Below are 24,696 nucleotides of genomic sequence, written 5' to 3' on the forward strand. Positions count from 1 at the left end.
TGATGAGCTGCATGCCATTCACAGGGGGTGCCCCTGCAACAACCCCACCTGTTGCTTCCCTCCTCCCCCAGCCTTCCTGGGCTACCGTTGTAGTGTCCCCCCATTTGTGTGCTGAAGTAATAAAGAACGCAGGAATAAGAAACAGTGACTTGTTAGTGAAATGAAATGAGGGGAAGGCAGCCTCCAGCTGCTATGATAGTCCAGACAGGACATTAAGCAGTGTGGGGGAGAGGAGACCAGCATCCTGCTGCTATGATAGTCCAGGCAGTACAGAATCTTTTCTTTACACATGAAGGGCAGGGGCTGATGGAGCTCAGCCCCCTGTTGCTATGATGAAGATGGTTAGCAGGCCGTCTACTTATGGGCTGATGACGAGGACGGATAGCAGTCCTAGTGCACTACACCGTCTGCCACAAGGCTGATGATGAGGACGGATACCAGTCGTATTGTACCATCGGGGGTGGGGGAGGATGCTACAGTACAGTGCCGCAGCATCGCGTCTACCAGCAGCATTCAGTACACATAGGGTGACATTTAAAAGAGTCAAGAGATGATTTTTTTTCCTTTTCCTTCTGGGGGTGGGGGGTGGGGGTACATTGACGAGCTATGCCCTGAACCACCGTGGACAATGTGTTTGACCGTTCAGCTATTGGGAGCTCAGCCAAGAATGCAAATGCTTTTCGGAGACTGCAGGAACTGTGGGATAGCTTGCGTCCTCAGTCCCCCCTCCCTCCCTCCATGAGCGTCCATTTGATTCTTTGGCTTTCCGTTACGCTTGTCACGCAGCAGCGTGCTGAGTCTCTGCTACGCCGTCTGTCTGGAGATTTTTTAAAAATACTTTGGACCAGGCGTAACATTACAGTAATTCCCCTAATTAGATGCAGGAGTCGCCGAGCGAGATCACCCTGAGGAGGGTCACTGAAGGAGATAGAGAGCGCATGCTGCGTGAAAGCCAGCACAAACCAGGGGCCTATGCTGCCATGCTCGTGGAGGCAATGCTCCCGGAATACCTCATGAAAGCCTGGCGCAGAAAAGTGTGCTACCACAGAGCACCCAATAACGCAGCTCTCCCCAGGAACCTCCTGCGGAGGCTTTTCGATTACCTCCAGGAGAGCTTCGTAGAGATCTCCCAGGAGGATTTCTGTTCTATCCCCATATATATAAACCTCCTTTTCACATAGTTCAGATTCCTGTTACATTAATAATAAAAGTTTACATGTTTAAAGCACTTACCGACTGATCCTTCCCCGATTCAGGGTCCGGGGTAACTGCTGAGGATGGTTGGTAGGGGATCTCCGTGAGGGTGATGAAGAGATCCTGGCTGTCGGGGAAACCAGCGTTGTAAGCGCTGTCACCTGCCTCATCCTCCACAAACCCTTCCTCATCTTCCCCGTCCGCGAACATCGCTGAGGAACAGGCCGTCGACACTATCCATCGTCGGAGTCCACGGTCACTGGTGGGGCAGTTGTGGCAGACCCACTGAGAATGGCATGCAGTGCCTCGTAGAAGCGGCATGTCTGGGGCTGGGCTCCGGAGCGTCCGTTTGCCGCTTTGGTCTTCTGGTAGCCTTGTCTCAGGTCTTTGATTTTCACGCGGCACTGCGTTGCATCCCGGCTGTATCCTCTGTCTCTCATGGCTTTGGAGACCTTCTCGTAGGTCTTTGCATTCTGTTTTTTGGAGCCCAGCTCCGAAAGCACAGACTCCTCGCCCCACACACCGATCAGATCCAAGACTTCCCGGTCAGTCCATGCTGGGGCCCTCTTTCTATTCAGAGATTGCATGGACTCCTCTGCTGGAGAGCTCTGCATCGTTGCCGGTGCTGCTGAGCTCGCCCCGATGTCCAACCAGGAAATGAGATTCAAACTGGCCAGACAGGAAAAGGAATTCAAATTTTCCCAGGGCTTTTCCTGTGTGGCTGGTCAGAATATCCAAGCTCGGACTGCTGTCCAGAGCGTCAACAGAGTGGTGCACTGTGGGATAGCTCCCAGAGCTACTAAGGTCGATTTCCGTCCACACCTAGCCTAATTCGACATAGCCATGTCGAATTTGGCGCTACTCCCCTCGTCGGGGAGGAGTACAGAATTTGAACTAAAGAGCCCTCTAGGTCGAACTAATTAGCTTCCTGGTGTGGACGGGTGCACGGTTAAGTTGAATTAACGCTGCTAAATTCGACATAAACTCCTAGTGTAGACCAGGCCTTAGACTAGGGACAGTAAACATTTGGAAGGTGGTTAATTAGTATACCAAATGGGATTTCTTCCAACTGCACACCTTCACTCTGCAGATTGGGACACATGCATGTGAGCTAGGAGACAACAATTGTGTGGCTACATCTTCCAGAGAACTTTCTAAGTTTAAAAAGGATTACAGCAGAAACAGGACTGCAAAACCTTTTTTCCAAATCAGCAAATACAGTTCTGAATGTGGAACTGTCATATCCTCCTCAGATAGTGCCTCTGTATACCTGCATGGGGGAAGATCAAAGTAAAAGGTACAATGGGCAGATTCTAGGAGATGGAGGGGGGATTACAGGGTTGCCAGTTTTGGTTGGATGTATTCCTGGAGGTTTCATCATGTGATATAATCTTTAATTAAAGAGCATTCTTTAATTCCTGGAGACACCAGGGCAATCCTGGAGGGTTGGTAACCCTAAGGGGGACTGACACTTATTCTGAGACTGGAGGCGGAGTCTCGGTCATGCTGCTCAGCCAAATGATAGAAGGAGAACAAGACAAGCTGGAAAAACAAGAGGCACTCTCTAGAAGTGTAAGATATGCTTTTTTTTATTACAGCTGCACAGATTGTCTATCTGGATTTGATTTTGAGGTGTCGTGTGTACCGTTTTTTCTAATATTAATTTATCTCCCTATTCTTTTGTATTCACTGAGATTAATCCTTAGCATTCTTAGGCTTTGCATCATCTTCTCCCCCAGTCCTGAGGCTGATTCAGCCCCCTCCTCTCAGTACAAATTAGAGCAGTTACAAGGCTTGCATGTATTTGTAGCAGGCTCCTCACTGGCCAAGGATGGCTGGATCCTAGTCAGCTCTTGCCCTGCAACATACCCCTAAACTTGCTCTGTGCTAGAAGAGCTGGAGAAGGGATAATGTTGGAGTATGGTGGCAGGGCAAGGAAATCCTGAATGGTCTGCTTATGGCCACCGTCTAGCAGCCCCTATGTGCCACTCTGGAAGACCTGCCCTATTGTCTGTCTGGCTCAGTTGACAGGCTCTGCTAATAGCAAGAGCTGAGCAAATCTTCAATAACCTCAGGAGGGAGGAATAAACCCTCGGATGCCTTCTGAATTCTGTTTTTTTGCAGCCTTTGTATCTTCCTGGGATTTCCATTATCACTGAGTCAGTATCAGAATTACAGCCCGCGATAGTTTGATTAGTTTCAGTTTTGCTCTATGCGATGATCTTAAAGCAAACAATCCTGTCTCTTCAGTTTCCTGATTACCAAATTCCTGAAACCAAGCAAGGAAAGTTTCAAATACAGTTGTTATTTTACAGCAAGGAGCAAAACAATTCCATCCTTGAGGGGGAAAACATTTTTATCTCTTTTCCCCTATACAGGCCACCAGATTGTCATGGTTTATTGATCTGTTATGTGTTAATTTAATGGAACACATAGATAGTGCTAGGTAGGTTCTTTTGACAGTTTCTAGCTTTATTTCTCAACAATGGCGCAAGATGTTCAAAAGCTTTTTATTAAAAATATTGGCATGCAAGTTACAAAACCAGTTGTAACTCTTTTGATTTACCAGTATGATGTGGTGGTGGGGTGGGGGGAATATTAACTGAGTTATAATAAATGTCAAAGGCTTACTTACACATTTTGTTAAATCAATTGTCCCAGACCAAATCTAGACAAACCCAAACAAAAGAACCAAAGGAACATGAAAGAATGATCCTTTTACCATTAGATAGGGATGGTTTTTGCTGCTGTCATTTTAGGCACATAAAATGACTTTCTTATCTGATGAGTGGAGTTCCTTGGTCCATCTCAGGTCAGCTGGATTGGGAGGTGAAGCCCAGTAATCTGCTTGGCCTGTTCCCAAGGCCAGAGAGCAGTGAAGGCAACATCAGAGAAGTTGATATACTCCAGGTCCAGGATCATCTAGGGAACATTGTGATACCTGAGAAATTGAGGAATGAAGTAATGCAGACAGTTAGCAAGCCACTTGAAAGCATAACTGAGATCAAGAAAATAAAGAGCAGAGGAAAAAAAAGAGACATGATCACATTCAGTGCCAGGAAAAGAGACAGGTTCACACTCAATGCCAAGGTGAACCATTTGCCTCAAAGTAATCCTCGGTTTTTATAACTTTCCAGTCCACAGAAAAACATTGGAGTCCTTTACCAGATTTTCCATCAATTCCCAATAACTAAAACAATCTTAGCTTATAATTGGCGCAACCTTACAACAGATCAACCTTACAACAGATCAACAAAGTCCAGTTCTCAAGACTGTAAGGTCTTTAGGCAAGAACTGGCTTTACTCTGTTTGTACAACGCCTGGCACAATGAGGCCCTGATCTCAGCTGAGGCTTCCAGATGCTACTGCAACACACATAATAATAATAATAATTAATAATTAATAAAACAAAGATTCCCAGCATGTATCAAAGTCCTCTTAACATGACTTTAGTTAGGTGGGTTTAGGCCTTTCAGACCAGGATCATAAGTAACATTTTCAAAGTGCCTAAGTGACATAGGAGCCAAATTCCCATTTTCTAAAGTGATTTAAGGTCAGATTTTTAAAGGTTATGTTTTTAGATTTTCGAAAGTATACAGGGATCTACCTCTCATTGAAATCAAGGCACTTAGTAGCCTAAATCCAAAATCATTTATGCTCTTGGAAAATTTTATTCTCAGTCTCCTCTCATTAGGTAGCCCAGATTCATTGGAATATATTGACAAAATCAATGATGATATAACATCCTCTTGTAGATGGTAGAGGCTTCCACAAAATAATGTTTCAATTGCTGTGTGTTTATTTGTTCATGAATAAAAACCTAATAAGAACTATAAAGTTAAGGAGTACAAAGTAGAAAAAAAGCTATGGGACATATATATATATATATATATATATATATATATATATATATATATATATATATATATATATATATATATATATATATATATATATATAATATATAAAAAGACACTAATAAAATGTATCAGACTCGAAAACTTTTCAGAAGCCTGGCAGAAGAGCTAAGCTTAAATAACAAAGGCAAGGAAAGATTTGGTGTCTGAGTGTGAACATTTATAACACGAACATGAGACATGTTAGCCCTCAGACTCTTAACTTCAGTCCTGTCTAGTTTGAGGACAGATAGTGCTGGTTTTCAAAAACAAATTTTGTTTTTTTTTTAATTGATTTTCAGGCAGAGGTGTCCTGAGTTTTGGGTTCTGGAACGTTTGTGCATCATGAAACCTCAAGAGTCTCCCTTCTCACATCCATTGCATGGAAGTTCTTTAGTAGCCATTTAACAAGTTTGTTGTATGAGTGAGAAAGAAGGCAGTGAGAGAGTAACAGTAACAAATTCCAGTGTATTCACATGCAGAGATAGACACAGGAGGTAAAGAAGTCAGAAGGCTGAGCATAAGGGAGGAAGTGATAGTCCTAAGCAGGTTTGCCAAATAGGGAAATATCTGTGAAGCCCCCTTCAGAAACCACCCCTGTTCCCCAAGCTGACTGATTGCTCCCTTTCAGTGGCTCTGTGACCTTTCTTAAAACCAGTGAGCCCTGGGTTCTCTGTGCACCTTGCCTTCCTCCTTCAAAGAGCAACAGAGCTGCATCTCTTCCCGTTGCTGGAAGCAGACTCCCTGCAGTCAGCTTCTTTCCTCTCATGCCCCAGAAAGCTGTGTCTGTCCAATCTCAGTTCATATGTATGAGCAGACCCAGCTATATGTAGGCTGGCTGGGGTCTGCAATTGGCTGCTCTGACATATATCACTGAGGCTCCTTGTCCCCACAGGCTGTTCATGCCTCAGGCATCTGAGTAAGCAGGCTTTTGGGGTCCTGATATTCCTTCTCCCCTATGGAGTCTGAAAATAGTATGGTCCTACATCTGGGAAGGCTTCTGGATGTGTGGGGCATAGAGGTGGGAATGCTAGATCCTGGTCAGGCAGGAAAGGAGTTACCCAGGGACTAGGGTTGCCAACTTTGGCTGGATAAATTCTTGGAGGTTTCATCACATGACATTAGCTTTAATTAAAGATTAACCTTTAATTCCTGGAGACTCCAGGACAACCCTGGAAGGTTGGCAACCCTACGGACTGACCTATTTACAAATGAGGGAACTGTGTCACAGAGAAGTTGAGTGATTTGCCCAAAGTCACATGGGGTGTCTGTGGCCGAGCTATGCATTGCACCCTGATGTCCTGAACCTTAATCACAAGACCATCCATCTCTCCACAGAATAGGCTGTGAAGGTTAATGTATATTGAAACTGGGCTAACGAGTGTGGATAAGATGAAAACTGATGCTACATTTCACTCAAGCAGAACCAAACCCAAACTGATTTTGACTGTAACAGAAACACCCAGATAATCTGATTATCTCTTGGAGTTGGACATGCTGTACCTGTTAGGACTTGATGTTCAATTAAAATGAAAGGCTTTTCTCCATGAATAAGACAGTAAGTGCTGAATATATAAACAGTCACATGCTCACTTAATAATCTTTATAACTGAGGGGATTGCTAGTGTCTTTAAATCAGGATATTTTCATTTTATATTTCTATAACCCCTTTGGCCCTGAAGGATTCCAAAGTACTTTACAAAGCAGGATGTTATGTTAGTTATGAGTTTTGTGACCAGCAATTACAAACATATCTCTTTAGACCACTGGATTGCAGCAAGCCTTGACATAGAGGACAGCATCTGGGTGGGTAATTAGGTGTACTATAGTGCATGGCAGTGAAGAGAGGGAAAATTTTCAGCCAAGGACATTAGACAAACTCCTACTTTTAAGAAAAAATGCTCAGGATGTTTAATACGATTGCAAGTTTTCAGACTTTGTCTCAAAGGGCCACAGAAGTAAACTTCATGGGCTTGGCTACACTTACAAGTTGCAGCGCTGGTGGAGGCTTTCCAGCGCTGCAATTACACCCCGTCCACACTTGCAGGGCACAACCAGCGCTGCAACTCCCTGTTTGCAGTGCTGGCTGAAAACCCATCCCGGCAGGGGTATAAGGAGTGCAGCGCTGGTGATCCAGCGCTGCTCAGCAGGTGTGGACACTCACCAGCGCTTTAATTGTCCTCCAGGGAATAAGGAGTTATCCCAGAATTCCTGTTCAGCCACTCTGCTCATCAGTTTGCACTCTACTGCTCTTGCCTCAGGTGACCCGCCCTTTAAATGCCCCGGGAATTTTAAAAATCTCCTTCCTGTTTGCTGCAGCCAGGTGTGTGTGGAGTGCAATCAGTTAATCTTTACAGATGACCATGCCTCCACGCGGCAAACGAGCCCCAGCATGGAGCAATGGCGAGCTGATGGACCTCATCAGTGTTTGGGGGGAGGAATCTGTGCAGGCACAGCTGCGCTCCAGCCGTAGGAATTATGATATCTTTGAGCAGGTATCAAGGTCCATGCTGGATAGGGGCCATGATCGGGACACACTACAATGCAGGGTGAAAGTTAAAGAGCTGCGGAGTGCCTATTACAAAGCCCGCGAGGGGAATCGCCGATCTGGAGCTGCCCCCACCACCTGCCGTTTTTACAGGAAGATGGACGCGATACTTGGGGGTGACCCCACTGCCAATCCCAGGACAACGATGGACACTTCTGAGCAGGCTGGGGGACAGGAGGAGGAGGAGGAGGCGGAGGCGGCGGCGGGGGAGGAGGAAACCGCGAGTGAAGCTCCTGGGATGGGGGAAGACACCCCAGATTTCCAGGAGGCATGCAGCCAGGAGCTCTTCTCAAGCCAGGAGGAAAGTACCCAATCGCAGCAGCCAGCAGTTGCAGAAGGACAAGCAGAGGAGCGGGTTACCGGTAAGCGGCTTTTATTTTCTGGGTGGAAATGTTTCTGGAGAGGAAGGGGGGTTATGGCTGCATGCATGCCAGACTTTAGTAGATGTCGAATAGCCCGTTGATGTGGTCTATCACGTCGCGGTAATCTGCTTCAGTTATCTCAGCAAAAGTTTCATCCAGAGCGTGGGCAATATGCCTGCGCAGGTTTATAGGCAGAGCCACTGTGTTCCTTGTCCCAGTCACGCTGACGCGTCCGCGCCACTGTGCTGCCAGTGGTGGGGGGACCATTTCTGAACACAGGCACGCCGCATAGGGTCCCGGGCGGAATCCACATTGCTCTAAAAGAGCCTCCCGCTGTTCCCTAGTGACTCGTAGCAGGGAGACATCTTCCAGGATTAACTCCTGTGAAAAATGTTGGGAGACTCTTTAGTGAAGAGATAGGGAGATAGTGAAGATCACCCCTGCAGCTGCATCTTCACTCAACCCCTCTATCACTCCAGATTACCCGAAGCAACCAGCTCCCCTCTATCAATCAAGCCCCATTTCTCCCTCTATAAGCACCCCTCACTCACCATTTCGTGGCTTCTGTCGTGTTATGCGTGTGGTAAAAGAATGCTAAAGTGAGAACTCCCTCAGTGTAACAATTCATGTCTGGAGATAGTGGATACAATGCTGCCCCTGTTAAATGTTGTCATTTCTGGGTTTCTACAGTGACCTTGACTACTGGACTGAGCAGATGTTCCACAGCACAAAGGCTTCAAAATTTGAGAAAAAATCCCTGAAAGAGCAAAGAGGACATGCTGAAAACTGTTCTTCATCACTCTGCTAGAGAGAGTAAGGAATTGAAGGAGTGGAGAGAGAAGGAAAGCATGATCCGCCAGAGACATTGGCGTAGAAACGCTGTGGCAAAGAGGAAAAGCACAAACCAGCTGCTAGAGATCCTGTCGCGCCAAGCGGACTCTCTCCAGGCTATCGTAGCCATGCAGGCAGAGCAGTCCCGTGCTGCCCCACAGCCCCCCCCGTCCCAAAGCTTTTTGCCTTGTGCCCCAATGTCAGCTCAAACCACCTTTCCCCAGCATCCAGGTTCTTACCACCACCAGCTGCCTCCAACACCTGTACGTTCACCAACCAGCCCTGATACCTACCACCACCCTTACCCTCTGCACTCAACCCCCATCACCATGCAGTATATGCACCCTGAAGTGCAGGATTCATTAAACAGCACTCCAGACAGGACATATGCAAACTTGTGACTGTACAGTTCACCAACCCACACCCCTGCCCTCTTGTGTTCATGAAATGTTGTGTGTCTGTCTGTCTGTCAAGGAAGTTTTTTTTCTTTTCAATAAAACAATTCTTGGCTTTGAAAACAGTCTTTATTATAGCAGATAGTGAAAGATACCTTAGCCCAGTAAAGAAAGAGGCACTGCAAATCATTTTTGGGATAACAGAATAACAGTGTAAACAGTGCAATTCACTCCCATGCAAGGCAGCAAACATTACTGTTGGCTTTCAGCCTCAAATTCTTCCCTCAAGGCATCCCTAATCCTTGAAGCCCTGTGCTGGGCCTCTCTATTAGCCCTGCTCTCTGGCTGTGCATATTCAGCCTCCAGGACTTGAACCTCGGTGGTCCATGCCTGACTGAATGTTTCACCCTTCCCTTCACAAATATTATGGAGGGTACAGCAAGCGGATATAACCGCGGGGATGCTGCTTTCCCCCAAGTCTAGCTTCCCATACAAGGAACGCCAGCGTGCCTTTAAACGGCCAAAAGCACACTCCACAGTCATTCGGCACCGGCTCAGCCTGTAGTTGAACCGGTCCTTGCTCCTGTCAAGCTTCCCTGTATAGGGTTTCATGAGCCAAGGCAGTAACGGGTAAGCGGGGTCTCCAAGGATCACAATGGGCATTTCGACGTCCCCTACTGTGATCTTCCTGTCTGGGAAAAAAGTCCCTGCCTGCATCTTCCTGAACAGGCCACTGTTCCGAAAGATGCGTGCATCATGCACCTTTCCAGGACAGCCTGTGTAAATGTCAATGAAACGCCCGCGGTGATCCACAAGCGCCTGGAGAACCATAGAGAAATACCCCTTACGATTAACGTACTCTGATGCCAGGTGGGGGGGGGGGCAGAATAGGAATATGCGTCCCATCTATCGCCCCTCCACAGTTAGGGAAACCCATTTGTGCAAAGCCATCCACAATGTCCTGCACGCTCCCCAGAGTCACAGTCTTTCTTAGCAGGATGCGATTAATTGCCTTGCAAACTTGCATCAAAACGATTCCAACGGTCGACTTTCCCACTCCAAACTGGTTCCCGACCGACCGGTAGCTGTCTGGAGTTGCCAGCTTCCAGATTGCAATAGCCACCCGCTTTTCCACCGTCAGGACAGCTCTCAATCTTGTGTCCTTGCGCCGCAGAGTGGGGGCGAGCTCAGCACACAGTCCCATGAAAGTGGCTTTTCTCATACGAAAGTTCTGCAGCCACTGCTCGTCATCCCAGACTTCCATGACGATGTGATCCCACCAGTCAGTGCTTGTTTCCCGAGCCCAAAAGCGGCGTTCAACGGTGCTGAGCATTTCCGTGAATGCCACAAGCACTTTAGTGTCACACGCGGCAGGAGAATCGATATCGATATCATCGTCAGACTCCTCACTGTCACTTTGGAGCTGAAGGAATAGCTCGACTGCCAAACGTGTTGTGCTGGCAACACTCATCAGCACAGTCCTCAGCAGCTCGGGCTCCATTTGCCACAGAAATCGCGATTCACACAGAGAGTAAAACAGAAAGACACACACAATGGCACCAAACGTTGCCGGAAAGAGTGAATGCTGGGATGTGAAGCGATGCACCACGGGGCGTTGGCACACAGGAAGCGGAATGACCCGCACACTTCCTTCCCCTTCCCACAATACTCAGCGCCAAAATGGGACGAGGTGCTCTGTGGGATAGCTGCCCACAATGCACCTCTCAATACAGCGCTGGAAAGTGCTGCAAGTGTGGCCACACTGCAGCGCTGGTAGCTGTCAGTGTGGCCACACTCCAGCGCTGGCCCTACACAGCTGCATGACCAGCGCTGTAACTCCCAGCGCTGCAACTTGTAAGTGTAGCCAAGCCCCATGACATTGCATGTATATAGCTCCGAAGGATGTAGGGTTGGATCAATCTCGCCATAATTCCTAACTGCTCATTTGCCCCCAAACCTCTCCATAGGGTCTCATTCGGTCACCCTCTCCAATCACTTTTTCTGTGTGTGAGGAAACATAAAAGGGAACCCTGCCACATTTTGGGCAGCGGTGCCATTGGTGCCCACATGACTAAAACCGAGTGAATATCTAAGGGAGAAAATCCTTAAATGTATCACTCAGGTGAAAAAAATTGAATTCACTTTGTCAGCTTTTACCCATCTTTTGTTTTCTTTCTCTGAATATTCCAGTGATATAAGCATGTTTAAAGTGAATTTTAGGAATATGCAAAGCAATCACATTTTACATTTGTAAACATGAATATTTGCGCCGGAAACCTGACTTTAGGAATTATTCTAACCCAATCAGGGAGACAAAATAAGACCATTGTCCAGATTTTTAAAAGCATTTAAGCATCTGAAGATGCAGATAGGGATCTTGCTGGGATTTTTCATAAATGCCTAGGGAACTAACTCCACTGGCTAGCCAGGTGGCATTGGGCAAGTCACTTCACTTTGTGCCTCAGTTTCCTGAACTATAAAATGGGAAAATGACACTTATCTTTGTAAATTGCTTTGAGAGCTATTATTACAATTGTCAACCGAATTGGTCCCTGTGAATTATTCATTCTCTTCTACACCTGTGCATGCACAGAGAAAGACAAATTGGATTAAATGTTATTTGGACAAAATAGAGGAGTTACTGGTGAGTAAAGAGAGACCTGTGGTTTAGTAGAGATTTTATCTGCTGCTGCTTTTGAAATGCTGTGCTCAGCTTTCAAGGATGTTTGCAAATTATGGATCCTTTGCTAGTCCTGGATTCCCATGTAGCAATGGTGGCCAAGAGTCCTTTTTCACATTTATGACTCACTGTAAGACTGAGAACTTTTATTTCAGATGGCATCTATTCATGATTTTTCCTCTGTTCCCTTTGCATCACTCAGAGAATCTAGCCTTTTTTTTTTCATTGTTGTGCACTAGGTAAACCAAATATAGGGTACTCAATTGTGCCAGCATAAGTTTGGAGGGAGAGGTTTTCTTTATACACGTAAGTCTTTCTTTTACCTAAAAATATTGTTTATAATGAATAATCCAAGGAATAAATACAGATTTTAATTACAGAAAACAAAAGCTCTCAAACTAGAAACCCAAAAGATCCAGAGAAGTCTGTGAATTCTCAGACTTCACAAGGTTCAATCCACCCTAATAAACATCATGCCAACTAAAATACTTAGAGCAAAACAGTGATGCGCTAAATTTCAGAAACCACGTTCTAGTAATGCTAGATAAAAGTTTGATAGATAGATTAAAGTTAATGGGAACTTCCCATCAGTAAATAAACAATAACATCAGCAGATACTGCATGCACAGGCCTAGAGATTAATTTAATTAATGAAGCTGAGGTTGAGTAAGATAGTGTCCAGATGATAATTCCAAGAAGTCCAAATAAAGACTAAATTAAATGTTATACTTACACAGACACTAGTATTCCTCCGCACATCAGTTTGGTGCACTTCAGTTAGGCTCATGGTTTCTGAATATGAATCTAGTTCCACTTGGACCTTGTCAAACTGAACAATCAAGCCATTTTAGAAGGAATTGTATTAAATTCAAGTTTGAACATCATTAAAAACTCAATACATATGAGGCCTAAACAATATTCACAGAAAAGTCTACAAAATGGTGGGACTTCCATGGTGCAATGCGTGGGTTTTCTAAAAGGACCAGATCATGCATGTGAATAGGGCATTGGCCCCATCAGCTTCCTCTAGCTGTAAGAAAGTCTGTTCATTTCATATAAATATTTTCTATCCCCTTAGTCTGGTAATGAACAACAAATAGGGGAATGTACCATATAAAACAAAAATACAATTCATGACAGAAGTTAAACAGATTTTTGCCGAGATAAAAAAGTCCTTGGAAATATTTATTATTTTGTATCCCAATGAATTATAATCTGCTTTGAGGAGCCGGCAGCTGAATTTACATTTTGGCTACTTTTTGTGTGCTACTAGGTGTGCATGACACATATAGAGGGTTAACATAGCATACGGTAATTGATGAAACTCTTGTTAAAATAAATTTTTGTGGAATCTTGAGACCTTTTACCATTTGTGCCATGATAATACGGGTTGGAAGTATACTCACTTGAAGGACATCTTAATGGCAACACATTTAATGAAGTCAATTGGTAGTTTTATAATGGCAGTAGAGAGTGTTCTTGCCATTTTCCCATTTAAAAAGAATAAAAGGCCAACCAAGGACCAGTCAGTCAAACTGAAATAGGATTTGCTGACATTTTCACTCCTGAACTCTTGGTATAAAATGGTCATCTAAGAAAGAACTGATCGGAAATGTGAGAAATTTGGCACTAAAACTGCATAATTGCACGTAAGTGCTGAAAGAAAAAAAATGATCAGGTAAAGATATTGCACTTTATATTATATCTTTGGACAGTTTGTATTGGTGTATATGTATGTATATATTAAGTTTTCCTTTTAAAAAAATTAAACTAATTTGAGTTTTTCCTTGCAGTCTGTTCAGGTTAAACTTCATTTTAATTATTTGGATCTCAACAATGCACCTGTGGGGGTGTTACCCAACTGTCCCTTCTACGGTAAGCTAATCTTTGAACATCATCTACTTCATTTGGTTTAAATAGACATTTTAGTTAAATTTAGTTGAGTTATTTTTAAATACTATTTGATCAAACTTGTTTTTATGTTAAAGGTGTAGAATAAATATTACTATCAAATGTTCCTTGTTATGAAGAATTTTTGCTTTAGTTGCTAGCAAGGTAGACAGGATTCTCTCTAAAATAATCTATTAGGCATGAAGTGTTTATGCTTTTGTGCATGGGATGCAGTGTATGCAGTGGTTCAGCCATGGGACAGAAAATGGGAAGCACTGAGCTCTGACATTGACTTCCTCTCTATTTCGTCTCCCTGTATTAGCTTCCCCATCTGTAAAATAGAAATAACAACATGTATTTACTACATAGTGTTGTTAGTTATTATTTGTAAAGTTCTGTAACTGTTAGGCATTCTTAATAGGTCTGTATGCTGAAGATAACTCCTAAACAGTAGTGGAGTTGTCTTGTTAAAAGAAACCGATGGGAAAAACCCATCAGCCTATAGAATGAACAGTAATATTTTCTCCATTTTATGTATCTATGTATTTTAATAAAATTCTGTAAAGTAAAAGCAAACAGGATATTTTAAAGGTAGTACATGCCAATATTTGATGTTTGGGATGGGAGAAATTACTATAGTAGAATATTAAACGTTATATAAAGTACCTCATGAAAGATTATGCAAACATGTTCTGAATTAGATGTCTTGCTCCAAATAGTAATTAAGTAGTTAAATGTTCAATTTCCATGTTAGGAAGTAGTTTTATTTAAAGTATTTTGTTGTATTTATTTGTAACTAGAATATTATTTCCTGGAATCTTAGTTGGGATTCCTTTTTTTTCCCCTTTCAGGCATGTATTTTATATCACCAGATTTTCATTAATGAAATCTATCTCCACTACAAATAGTATCTACTTGTGTGGCTGTTTTCTTTTTATGTTGATGTGAAGTTCGAATTAATCTTCATCAATCAGTCTTCTGATTTTTGTGTGTATGTTTTATTTGTGTAACTGTTTAATCCTGTTTCATCTTTGATCATATATTGTTTAGACCTATTATGAGCTATTTGACTAGCCATATTTCATTTCAGCTCTCATTATGGCAATGACATAGTATGTCAAATGCTTTTTAATTGTTTAATATATGCCCAATGCCTTTCACTTTCAAATAAGATTAACAGAATGATGACCTTGTTATCCATTAGTACAAATCCTTGTATGGGTTGCAGTGGTGTCCTTAAAATCTTGAGATGGAATTTGCTTGCTTTTTGAAGAGTTTATTTTTTTAATAAAAATGGATCATATCCATTTGTAAGAAAGCCATAAGCAGAGAGATTGTGTAATGCAGTGGATGAGGTGTGTTACTGGGAATTTGCCTCAGACTCGCTGGGTAATCTTAGGCAAATCATAATAATAATACCCATCTTTTGTAAAATGTTTAGAGGACTATTAATGAGAATATTATTAAGTATTAGATGGTATTATTATAAATAATTATCAGATCAATACTAATATTCCATGGGAGTTTTGCCATTGACTTCTTTGGAGCCAGATTTTTCACCTCATGGCTTTATATTTAGTGACTTCTCAAACATTAATGAAACATCTGAAGATACGTACACATAGACATATATGGTATGTATATAGTACAATAGATACCCCCTATTGACTGCTAGTGTAATAGGATGAAAGGCTTTATATAACTACTGTATGAGAGGATAGAAAATATAGCTAATTATTGCTTCCTCAGTATGTATTTTATACATTTTAATAATTGTAAGATACAGTAAAAGCTCTGTGTGTATATGTGTGAGAGAAAGAAGGGGAGGGGGAGAGAGAGAGAAAGCTACCAGACTACTTAAATGCAAATAATAAAAAATATTTTTGTCAGTATTAAGAAATATAATCATGACTGTAACTATAATAGTGGAAGAGAAACTCCCAAAGCTGCTGTGCATTACAGATGTTTCCATTTCTGGTGTTATCTATCTTTTAAACTAAATAGATTTCATGTAAACGGTAGTGAAATTGCTGTTAAATTATTAATAGAAAAATCTTATTTTATAATGGCAAATGTGTACTGTACTGTAGAGAAAAGTGACTGTCACCTGCCATAACAGACAACGTCAGTAGTGCTACATAGAAAATAACATGTTTCGGATCATAAATATAACTATAGAAATATCAGAATTTTATACAGGTAAAACACCACTTGCATTTTCAGAAAAGCTATAAAAACATCCAATTTGGATACTTTTAATCCAAAGCAAATAATCGATAATCCTTGTCATTTTAAGTGTAAATGACTTTTTTGTCTTTGGGCTTTGCTTTTTACAGTGGGCAAGTCCCAGCAAATGTGCAAATCCATAATTATGGCTTTTCTGATCTGTGATATATATTTTTTTAATCTTCTGAGCAATAATCCTTTTTATTTGAATTGCCAGCTGTCCAGGAAATCTGATTACTGTCTCATCCTGCTGAATAGCTGCTTAGCCAAGCTGGACAGGAGTGAAGAATTGACTTTTCTAAAACCTTTCCCGGAGAAGTCTTTCATTAAAAGGTCCTTTCGCAATGGAGTTGGATCAGGAATTAAAAAAACTTCCTTTCAAAGAGCAAATTAATAAATAACTGCTCAGGAAAGTACCCTCAACTTTAGCATCTAACATTTAACTGTGAGCTTAAAATAATTTGCAATGCATTTCTGTTATAAAAGCAAAAGAGACAAATGTATCAGCATGTTCATAATGTAAACAGATGTGTATTTCAAATAGTGCAAGCCAAGTGAAGCAGATTAAATTGTTCAGTATAGGCATTGTTTTCAAAGTTACAATATCATAACGTTTTGTATTGATATAAATATGTTTTCGGCTGGTTAATTCCCCATTTGTAAAACTATAGATTTAATCAGATTGCTCTTGATTAACACAAAAATAGTTCTGTGCTTTGAAAGCATGCACACATGCAACAAGTCTTTAGGATGGCAGCATTATATCCTACATATACTCATCTTTGGTCTAAAAGATATCCTTATGGTTAATGCAGGGCATAGCTTCATTTTATTAGCCTGATTATCATTTACATGAGGACCACTTTACACCACTCTGGTAATATAAGGCGGGTCTTAAAATGTAATTTAAGACATCTTTACACTGCTCTACAGGTATAAAGGGCCATTCGTGAAAAAGAGAATCAGGCCCTATGTTTAAACTCTAATTTATTTTTAATATAGTTATTTAAAATGACTTCAGCAGGAAGTAATCTCTTGAGATGTCATTTCATTTTCAAGAGTGTCCTGGGAAATCATTCTCAGTCACTGTAGCAGTGCATGTCCCTCTGCTTCAATTAATCAATTAATGTAGGCAACAAACATCTGATGATATCTGCCAAATGTAGGGCTTGCCTATTTTCTGCTGTTATGGTTGTGCTCTAACGAACAGTGGTCCAGTTTTGTTTTTTCTTTGCTGTAAAGTAACTGGTTAGATGTTTGTTCTCAAAATATTGTAGATTTTGTCAGCTGGAAAGGTCATCTGCTGAGTTGCATTATTTGTGTGAATTTTACCTTGTGGCCATTTCCTTCGAAAAGTGATGTAACAAACTCTGAATGTTGGCTTAAAAATGTAGCAATGTGTATTTGTTCAGATGCATTTTGAATTCCAAAAAATCTATTAATAAATCAATGTATGGATCATTTCACATATCTCATTTCTAACATTATGAAAAATGAAATGGTGTTATTAGGCTGGGAACAGTGTTTATTTGTCTGAACTGTCACAAAAGGAACATTGTAATTAATCATTGTTTGAGTGTTAAGAAAATATTGGGTACAAGTGCTCAGCTCAGCGGTGCTCATTGCCTACTGGTTGCAGCTGAGGGGGGTGGGGGAAGTTCAAAGTAACTGGTTGCTGCTCCCTGATTCTGGGGACAATTCTGCATTGATCCTAGTGTACTTTAGAACAGCTATGGGACTTCTCCAAAGCATGTCTGGAGATATCTCTAGAAGCTATTAGGGGTATGTCTACACAGCAAAGAAAAACCTGCAGCTGGCCCATGCCAACTAGGCTCAAAGGGATCAGGCTGCAGGGTTATTTCATTGCTGTGTAGACATCTAGGCTCAGGCTGGAGCCTGGGCTCTAGGATCCTGCAAGGTGGGAGGGTCCCAGAGCTTGGGCTGCAGCTTGAACCCAGAAGTCTACACAGAAATGAAACAGCCCTGCAACCCAAGCCCTGCAAGTCTAGTCAGTTGGCATAGGCCACCTGCAGGTATTTCTTTGCTGTGTAGACCTACCCCTGATACATGCACAGATTTTTAAAGGTGTTGCCCTGTTCAGCATAATAAGTAGGGTTGGCAGAATTTGATTTTAATCTCCCCCCACCAATTTTTATTGCTTTAAATGTTCACAGTTGTGGGAAATTAAGGGGTTGGGTTAGATAATAATTATTTAATGTCAATGAACATTGAGATTTATAAAGTTAAAGCTTTATAACCATTAAAACACAAATTATCAACATGTCAAATTATACAAAGCATATATCCTTAAACCATAATAAGTTCTCAAGCAGCGTTTTTCTTACTTTGCCTACCTGTACATTTCAATTATTATCATTAGAAATATTTTTTCACTGGGTTATGTGTGTATGGTGAAATTGAAGTTTACCAACAGTTAACATAAAAATCTAGTCTGTCCAAGCCTAATCACAAATTCTAAGTGCCTTAGATAGCTACTTCCCACTTTCAAAAGTCACTTAATCACTTAGGAGCTTATGTCTCATTGAAAGTCAATGAGACTTAGGCTCCACAGTGCCTAAATCACTTTTAAGTGGCATTCTGCCCCGTATTCACGTAAAGGACAATATAAAGCCTGAGCGATATAAAGCCTGAAAAGTGCCCGGTCTCCAACTGAATTACACAAGTGGCTCTGCCATCTGTTGTCTGATCTTGCATTCACTGCACACGCGAATCTCTCATTGCTGATGCTGTCTTTTATAGGAATGCTAAAATCCTTTCTATGCTTTAAAGGTAGATTTTTTTTTTGAAGGAACATAGAGTAACCATAGTGACCTCTGTCAGAAAATAAGGATGTAAGACTGTGGTGGTGGCACTGCTAAGAAAATTAATGTTTGCTCCATTTGCCTATACAGTCATAGTCCACTTGATAAAGAGATTTCTTATCCTGAAAATATGATATATAGGGCTACGTTTTCAATGCACAAATACCCATAATGAAGGATGCAGAAATATTGGCCTATAGCATTATAAAACTATACAAACAAATTACATTGCCATCAATACTTTTTCATTATTCCGTGACAAAACATATCATTCACTTCCACTGTTTATTAGTTATTCTTGCAAACACGAGAGAGAGAGAGAGAGAGAGAGGACAACCAGATTTAGAGAGAGACAGGTGTGATCTAGGGATTGGAGCACAATAGAGGGAGCCAGGAATTCCTGAGATCTATCCCAGCTATTAACAGTGACTCTTTCTGTATCATAGAATCATAGAATCATAGAACTTAAGATCAGAAGAGACCATTACGATCATCTAGTCTGACCTCCCGCAAGATGCAGGCCACAAAAGCTGACCCACCCACTCCTGAAATAATTCTCTCCCTTGACTCAGCTTTTGAAGTCCCCAAATCCTGATTTAAAGACTTCAAGTAGCAGATAATCCTCCAGCAAGCGACCCCTGCTCCATGCTGCAGAGGAAGGCGAAAAACCTCCAGGGCCACCGCCAATCTACCCTGGAGGAAAATTCCTTCCCAACCCCAAATATGGCAATCAGCTGAACCCCGAGCATGTGGGCAAGACTCTCCAGCCAGACACTCAGGAAAAAGACTTTCAATATCCCAACATTGACCCTCGGTACTAATTACCAGTGGCGGCACGTTATTGACCTATTGACTAAATCACGTTATCCTATCAAACCATTCCCTCCATAAACTTATCAACCTTAATCTTAAAGCCAGAGAGGTCCTTCACCCCCACTGTTTCCCTCGGTAGGCTGTTCCAGAATTTCACTCCCCTGATGGTTAGAAACCATCGTCTAATTTCAAGCCTAAACTTCCCGACTGCCAATTTATATCCATTTGTTCTCGTGTCCACATTAGTACTGAGCTGAAATAATTCCTCTCCCTCCCTGTAGTCTCAGATAAGTCCCTTCACTTCTTCTCAGTTTCCTCATCTGTAAAATAAGTAATTACATTTATCCAGCTATCTCAAATCTGCAGTCAGGCTTAATTGATTTTTACAGTACTTTGAAGACGAAAAGGGATTCATAGGTGCTAAGCAAGAGAAGGGATAGTCTTCTTCTAAGATAAAGCACTGGACTGGGATTTAGAGGATGTGAGTTCTATTCCTAACTCTGCTACAGACGTCTAGTGTCACCTTGGGCAAACAGTATCACTGATTTTTATTGTGTGCCTGTTTACACGCCTGTAAAATGGGCACAATAATATTGACCTACATCCTTGGGTATGGGGGAAGATAAATTTATTAAGACATTCAGACCCTATGGTGGTGGATCTGAAAAGCCTTTAAATACATATTATTATTCTTTTCTCTTTACTGGATACTATAATCCACTCTTCTAAAAAAGTCACTGTCAGGTCAAATTTACTCTCTTTACATACTGTATGCAGAATCTCTGGCCTATGAGGGTATTTAATTTATTTTACTCCAAAATGATTTTTGGGCAGATAAACAGCTGTATTTTAAAAGTCTTGTAAATCTCAACCTGAAAATGGAGTATGGCCTGTGGAAGCACTCCTCAGGTGTAATTATTATTATTGCTCTTTAATGTTTATATTGCAGTAGTACTTTAAGACCACAACTACATTTGGGCCCATTATGCTAGGAGCTGTATAAACAGCTAGGAAATGGGGGTACTGACCCCAAAAAGCTAGTAAATTTCATAGGTTAGATTTGCAAACAAAAATCCACTTCAGCTAATAATAAAAAAAAATTATAATCACAAACTATATATAAGTGCCTTTGAGCCACAGCACATAAAAGGAATGTGCAAAATTGGTCCAGTAACAGATATTACCTTACCCACCTCGTCGCTCAAAGTAACTCAAGAATTCTGGACTAATATGTGGGTTTCTCCGGTTACTATGATACATGGGAGCCAGTCTGTGCATTTGCAGGGGTGCTGTCATGCAGACACTGCATCAACATTATGGTACGTCAAATATTTTATCATGGCCTCCCTAACTACTGCAGGCCTGGGCTACTGCCATGTACAAGACTTCCTCAGGAGGACAAGAAAAGCTATTCTGGGGTGTGCCATAAAGATAAGATCACCTCAAGACCCACCTCTTGTGTGAATCTGGAGCCCCACGAAGGAGAATCTCAGCCTTGCTAATTCTTTTCCTTGAGAAGTTAGCCCAGAAAACATATATTGACATAAACCGATGTAACAGATCACTACGTTTGAAAGGAACAAGCAGCTGGGTATCATTTATATAGCAGGAGGCTTGTGGGTGAGAGAGGCACAAAGAGATTCCCCATGCCTCCAGACACACATTCTTTGAACACAGAAGGATTCGGTTAGATTTGAAGTGTAGCCCAAAGACTCTTCTCACTAACTGCCCCCAAAATGTGTAAGCTGGCCTCGTGCACAATCATGTGGTCATGGTGGACAGGGAAAGGTTGTATTTGTGAGAAGTGTTTCAAAGGCATGTCCAAAAATACTACCAACAGCTTTGCTTGGTACGGTTTTCAGTCTTCTTTGAGGATGGGACTGAGGTGGCTGCTGCTCACTCAGGCCTCTGCTGAACTGTAGGTGGTATCTGCTATTGCTTCAGCCACAGCTGAAGACACAGGAAAACTGCATTGCCACCAGTGCTGCTACGTGTACATGAATGTAGGAAGGACTGAAGGAAACACATCATGTAGTCCCTGAATTCCACTCTCTGGTTGCTCCAACACCATATGAGAAAGCATTGGAGAGGAGACAAGGCTAAGATACTGCAGCCTACCACAGCTAGTCCCTCCCACAGCTGAGGCCTACCTACTGAACCCCAGCCCAGGGTTTAAAGTGCTGGCATCATAGTACCCCTGAACCCTCCATCCACTACGCCCAGGTGAGACCTTTCCCTTATCTCACTAGCTAGAAAAGACCATAGGAGAAGATCTATCCACCTCAAGAACCAAAGGAGGCCCATTTACCAACCTGCCTACGCTAGAGGTTCATGCTACGTATGTGACCAGCCACCACATAGCCAGAGGCCACAGGACGACTCAGCTTCCACCATCACTGCCAGTAGAGGCTAAAGGTTGCCCGCCAGCCTGCCACCATTGCTGCTGTGAGGAAGGTAGATAACTAGGGAAGCTTCCAGGAGGTGGTGGAATGGGGAAAGCATGGTGGAATTTGGGGTGGAGATGAAGGGATTAATGAAATAGGCAGGATAAGTGTAAGAAATTAATTAAGGGAATAAATAAATTGAATTGATGGGTATATGGTGGGAGGAGGGAAGAGACTGGAATTGATGAATTTTTCTGATAAGGGGGCAGGAAGAGTCTTGGATTTATGGGGGTTTTTCAGAGGGGTGAGGTTAAAGTCTGAAACTCATAGACTGTGTGCTGGGGTAAGGACACCTGGCCATGGCCTGCCCACTTTCAAAGAGGAATATGGAAAACAGGATTGTTACTTGGCTGTGTTTTGACCAGTCTGGCCAGTTTTTCTACTCTGGTCAGTTGCTGAGCAAGTGTGTTGTTTGTCAGGGGTTTTGCTGCACACACATGCAGCCTCTTGTGTTGCAATCTTGTAACTAGCACTCACACACACCATGGCCAGGAGCATGCTGCAGCCAGCACCTGGGTCCTGCTCTGCCTGCACAGTGTGCTGCATCCTCACCTGCTGACAGCTGAAACTGCGGCAGCTCCGCTCAGTGCTGCAGACTGGCTGGGAAGAGAGACAGAGTAAGGTAAGGAGTGGGGGTGGGCAAGGCAGGAGCTTCCCAGAGAGGACAGTAGGGCTGAGGCTCCTGGGAGGGGATGGTCATGGACCAGGGGTCAGGTTGCTAGTAGAGGGACACCTGAGAAGGGAAGAGGAGGCTCAGGCACAGTGTGGGGGGGAATCTGTGCCCCTCCCCCCATACTTTAAATGGTGCTCTGCACGCTCTGCTGGGACTGATGGGTTTTATGGCAGGTAGAGTACAAGAGTATGGGACTGACGTTTTTTTCTGAGGGATGGGGTGGAAGAGTTTGGAATTGACAGCTATTAATATGGAACGGAAGGTGAAAGACTGTTTTACCTATGGAATGTCACACAAATCAGTATCTCAGGAAAATGGCTGCTCAAAAATTTTTTGTCCAACCTGCTTTTCGACAGAAATTTTTTGTGAGGTGTTTGCTCTCCATGAAAAATTTCAACTTTTTGTCATCACTAGAAAACCAAAAATGTTCAGTTTAGAAATAGCACTGCTGTGCTTCGTGTGAACTGTAGTGTGGGTGCCTTGTGTCTCCATTCTCTATAGGCTGGGTTCCCCCGCAGGACACTCTCTCCCTGGATGCACTGCGGTCAGGCTACTCCCAGGATGCACTGTGATGACTCAGCAAAGCAGGAGACTGCTGCATCATGCAGGATGTAATCTGACCTGAGAACCCAGCCCACAAAGAAGAATGGGAAGATGAGGCAGCCATTTTCGATGGGGGAAAAGGCCGCACTTTCCAACCAGCTTTGCTGAGGAAAAATATGTTTGAGGAAACTTCTTGTTAAAATTTTGACTCCCCATCAGTGTAATAATCTCTTTGCAAAGAACTATGCATATTATTAAATGTTGTCTGGTGTTACAACGTCCCCTAATAAAGATATCTAAGTGGAGCAATGCCATGGTACTAGGAGGCTGATGTTCAGTACTAGCTTTAAATGAAAAGAATAAATCCAATAAAACATAAACAAGTGAAATCTGCCAGATGCCAGTTGGTGGAATTAATATTTTTTTCACACTTTATTGACACATAGACAATAAGATAACCTGATGTAATGGCACATTATTTACCTGCAAGATTGAAAATTAGTTATTGTAATGACATACTGATCCAGAGTTTTATGATTACCAAGCATATATTAAAGACATGAGTTATTTCCTGTTTAGACCTCCTAATTTGCTATTATTTGCAGGTGCTCCCTCAAGGCCTTGGGGCAACCCTACAAGTAGCCCCTTACTTCAGTTTCCCTCTTGGGTCCCCACTAATTCTATGCCATCTTTTCCTTTAGTCTGTTAACATAGTTTATTAATAAACATCTCTGTCTGTGGCTGCTCTTCCTGCCTTCAGCCCTACGGCCCTATTTCTCTGGCTTGGGGATGCCAGCCAGCAAACCCTTCTTGCTGCTCTCCTCACTTCAACTTTCTCCCAGGAGCCACCTTCTGCCTCTAGCAGTTCTCATTTCCGGCTTTCTCCTGAGTGACTCAGTCTGCTCTGACTTTCCCAGGCACTAGGCCTTTTATAGCCCCCAGGTGCTGCCCACCCCCTTTATTCGACGTACTAGGAACCTAGACTGGAACAGGAGCGCTGAGCCCAGTTTCATTTAATGGGCCAGCTACCCTGTTAGATGCATATAGATGGTTAATTTAGTACAATAAAATACTCTAAGCATAATAAGGAAAAATATCTTGCCACATTTAGCTCTAAATATCATTTTGACCTCAGGAAAGAACAAGACAGATGTGAGAGAGCATATTAGTTGTTGTCATTACCATAATAAAATACAGATAAAAATCATAGTGCAGAAAGAAGCCAACACAACTATTAAGAGTCTGAATTATAAAGTAAATCAAAATTTCACTTACTGTGGGTTCTAGCACTTAAATGATTCACTGTGAAAAGCATTTCTAATAGTGAAGTGTTTATGTGATGCGTCACTGATGAGTTGTGTAATTACACATTTAAATAG

At 42.4% G+C, this 24,696-nt stretch overlaps 1 protein-coding gene across 5 annotated transcripts in view; it reads left to right on the forward strand.

The window, feature by feature from the left end:
- NPS (neuropeptide S) overlaps nt 1-23,383 on the forward strand; it is a 60,005-nt gene extending 36,622 nt beyond the window's left edge. For 4 of the 5 annotated variants that reach the window (XM_039546418.1, XM_039546419.1, XM_039546420.1 and 1 more), the window contains 3 exons: nt 13,700-13,781; nt 21,907-22,111; nt 23,276-23,383. In XM_039546418.1, coding sequence (XP_039402352.1) covers nt 13,700-13,781; nt 21,907-22,111; nt 23,276-23,346 — 358 coding nt within the window. In that variant the 3' untranslated portion in view covers nt 23,347-23,383. Of the gene's footprint in view, nt 1-13,699; nt 13,782-16,239; nt 17,486-21,906; nt 22,112-23,275 lie in introns of those variants that run through there. The other variant, XM_039546422.1, reaches the window with a different exon arrangement.
- The last annotated feature ends 1,313 nt before the right edge of the window (nt 23,384-24,696 follow it).

Source organism: Mauremys reevesii, linkage group 7 (assembly GCF_016161935.1).
Source record: "Mauremys reevesii isolate NIE-2019 linkage group 7, ASM1616193v1, whole genome shotgun sequence".
NCBI classification, from domain to species: domain Eukaryota; kingdom Metazoa; phylum Chordata; order Testudines; family Geoemydidae; genus Mauremys; species Mauremys reevesii.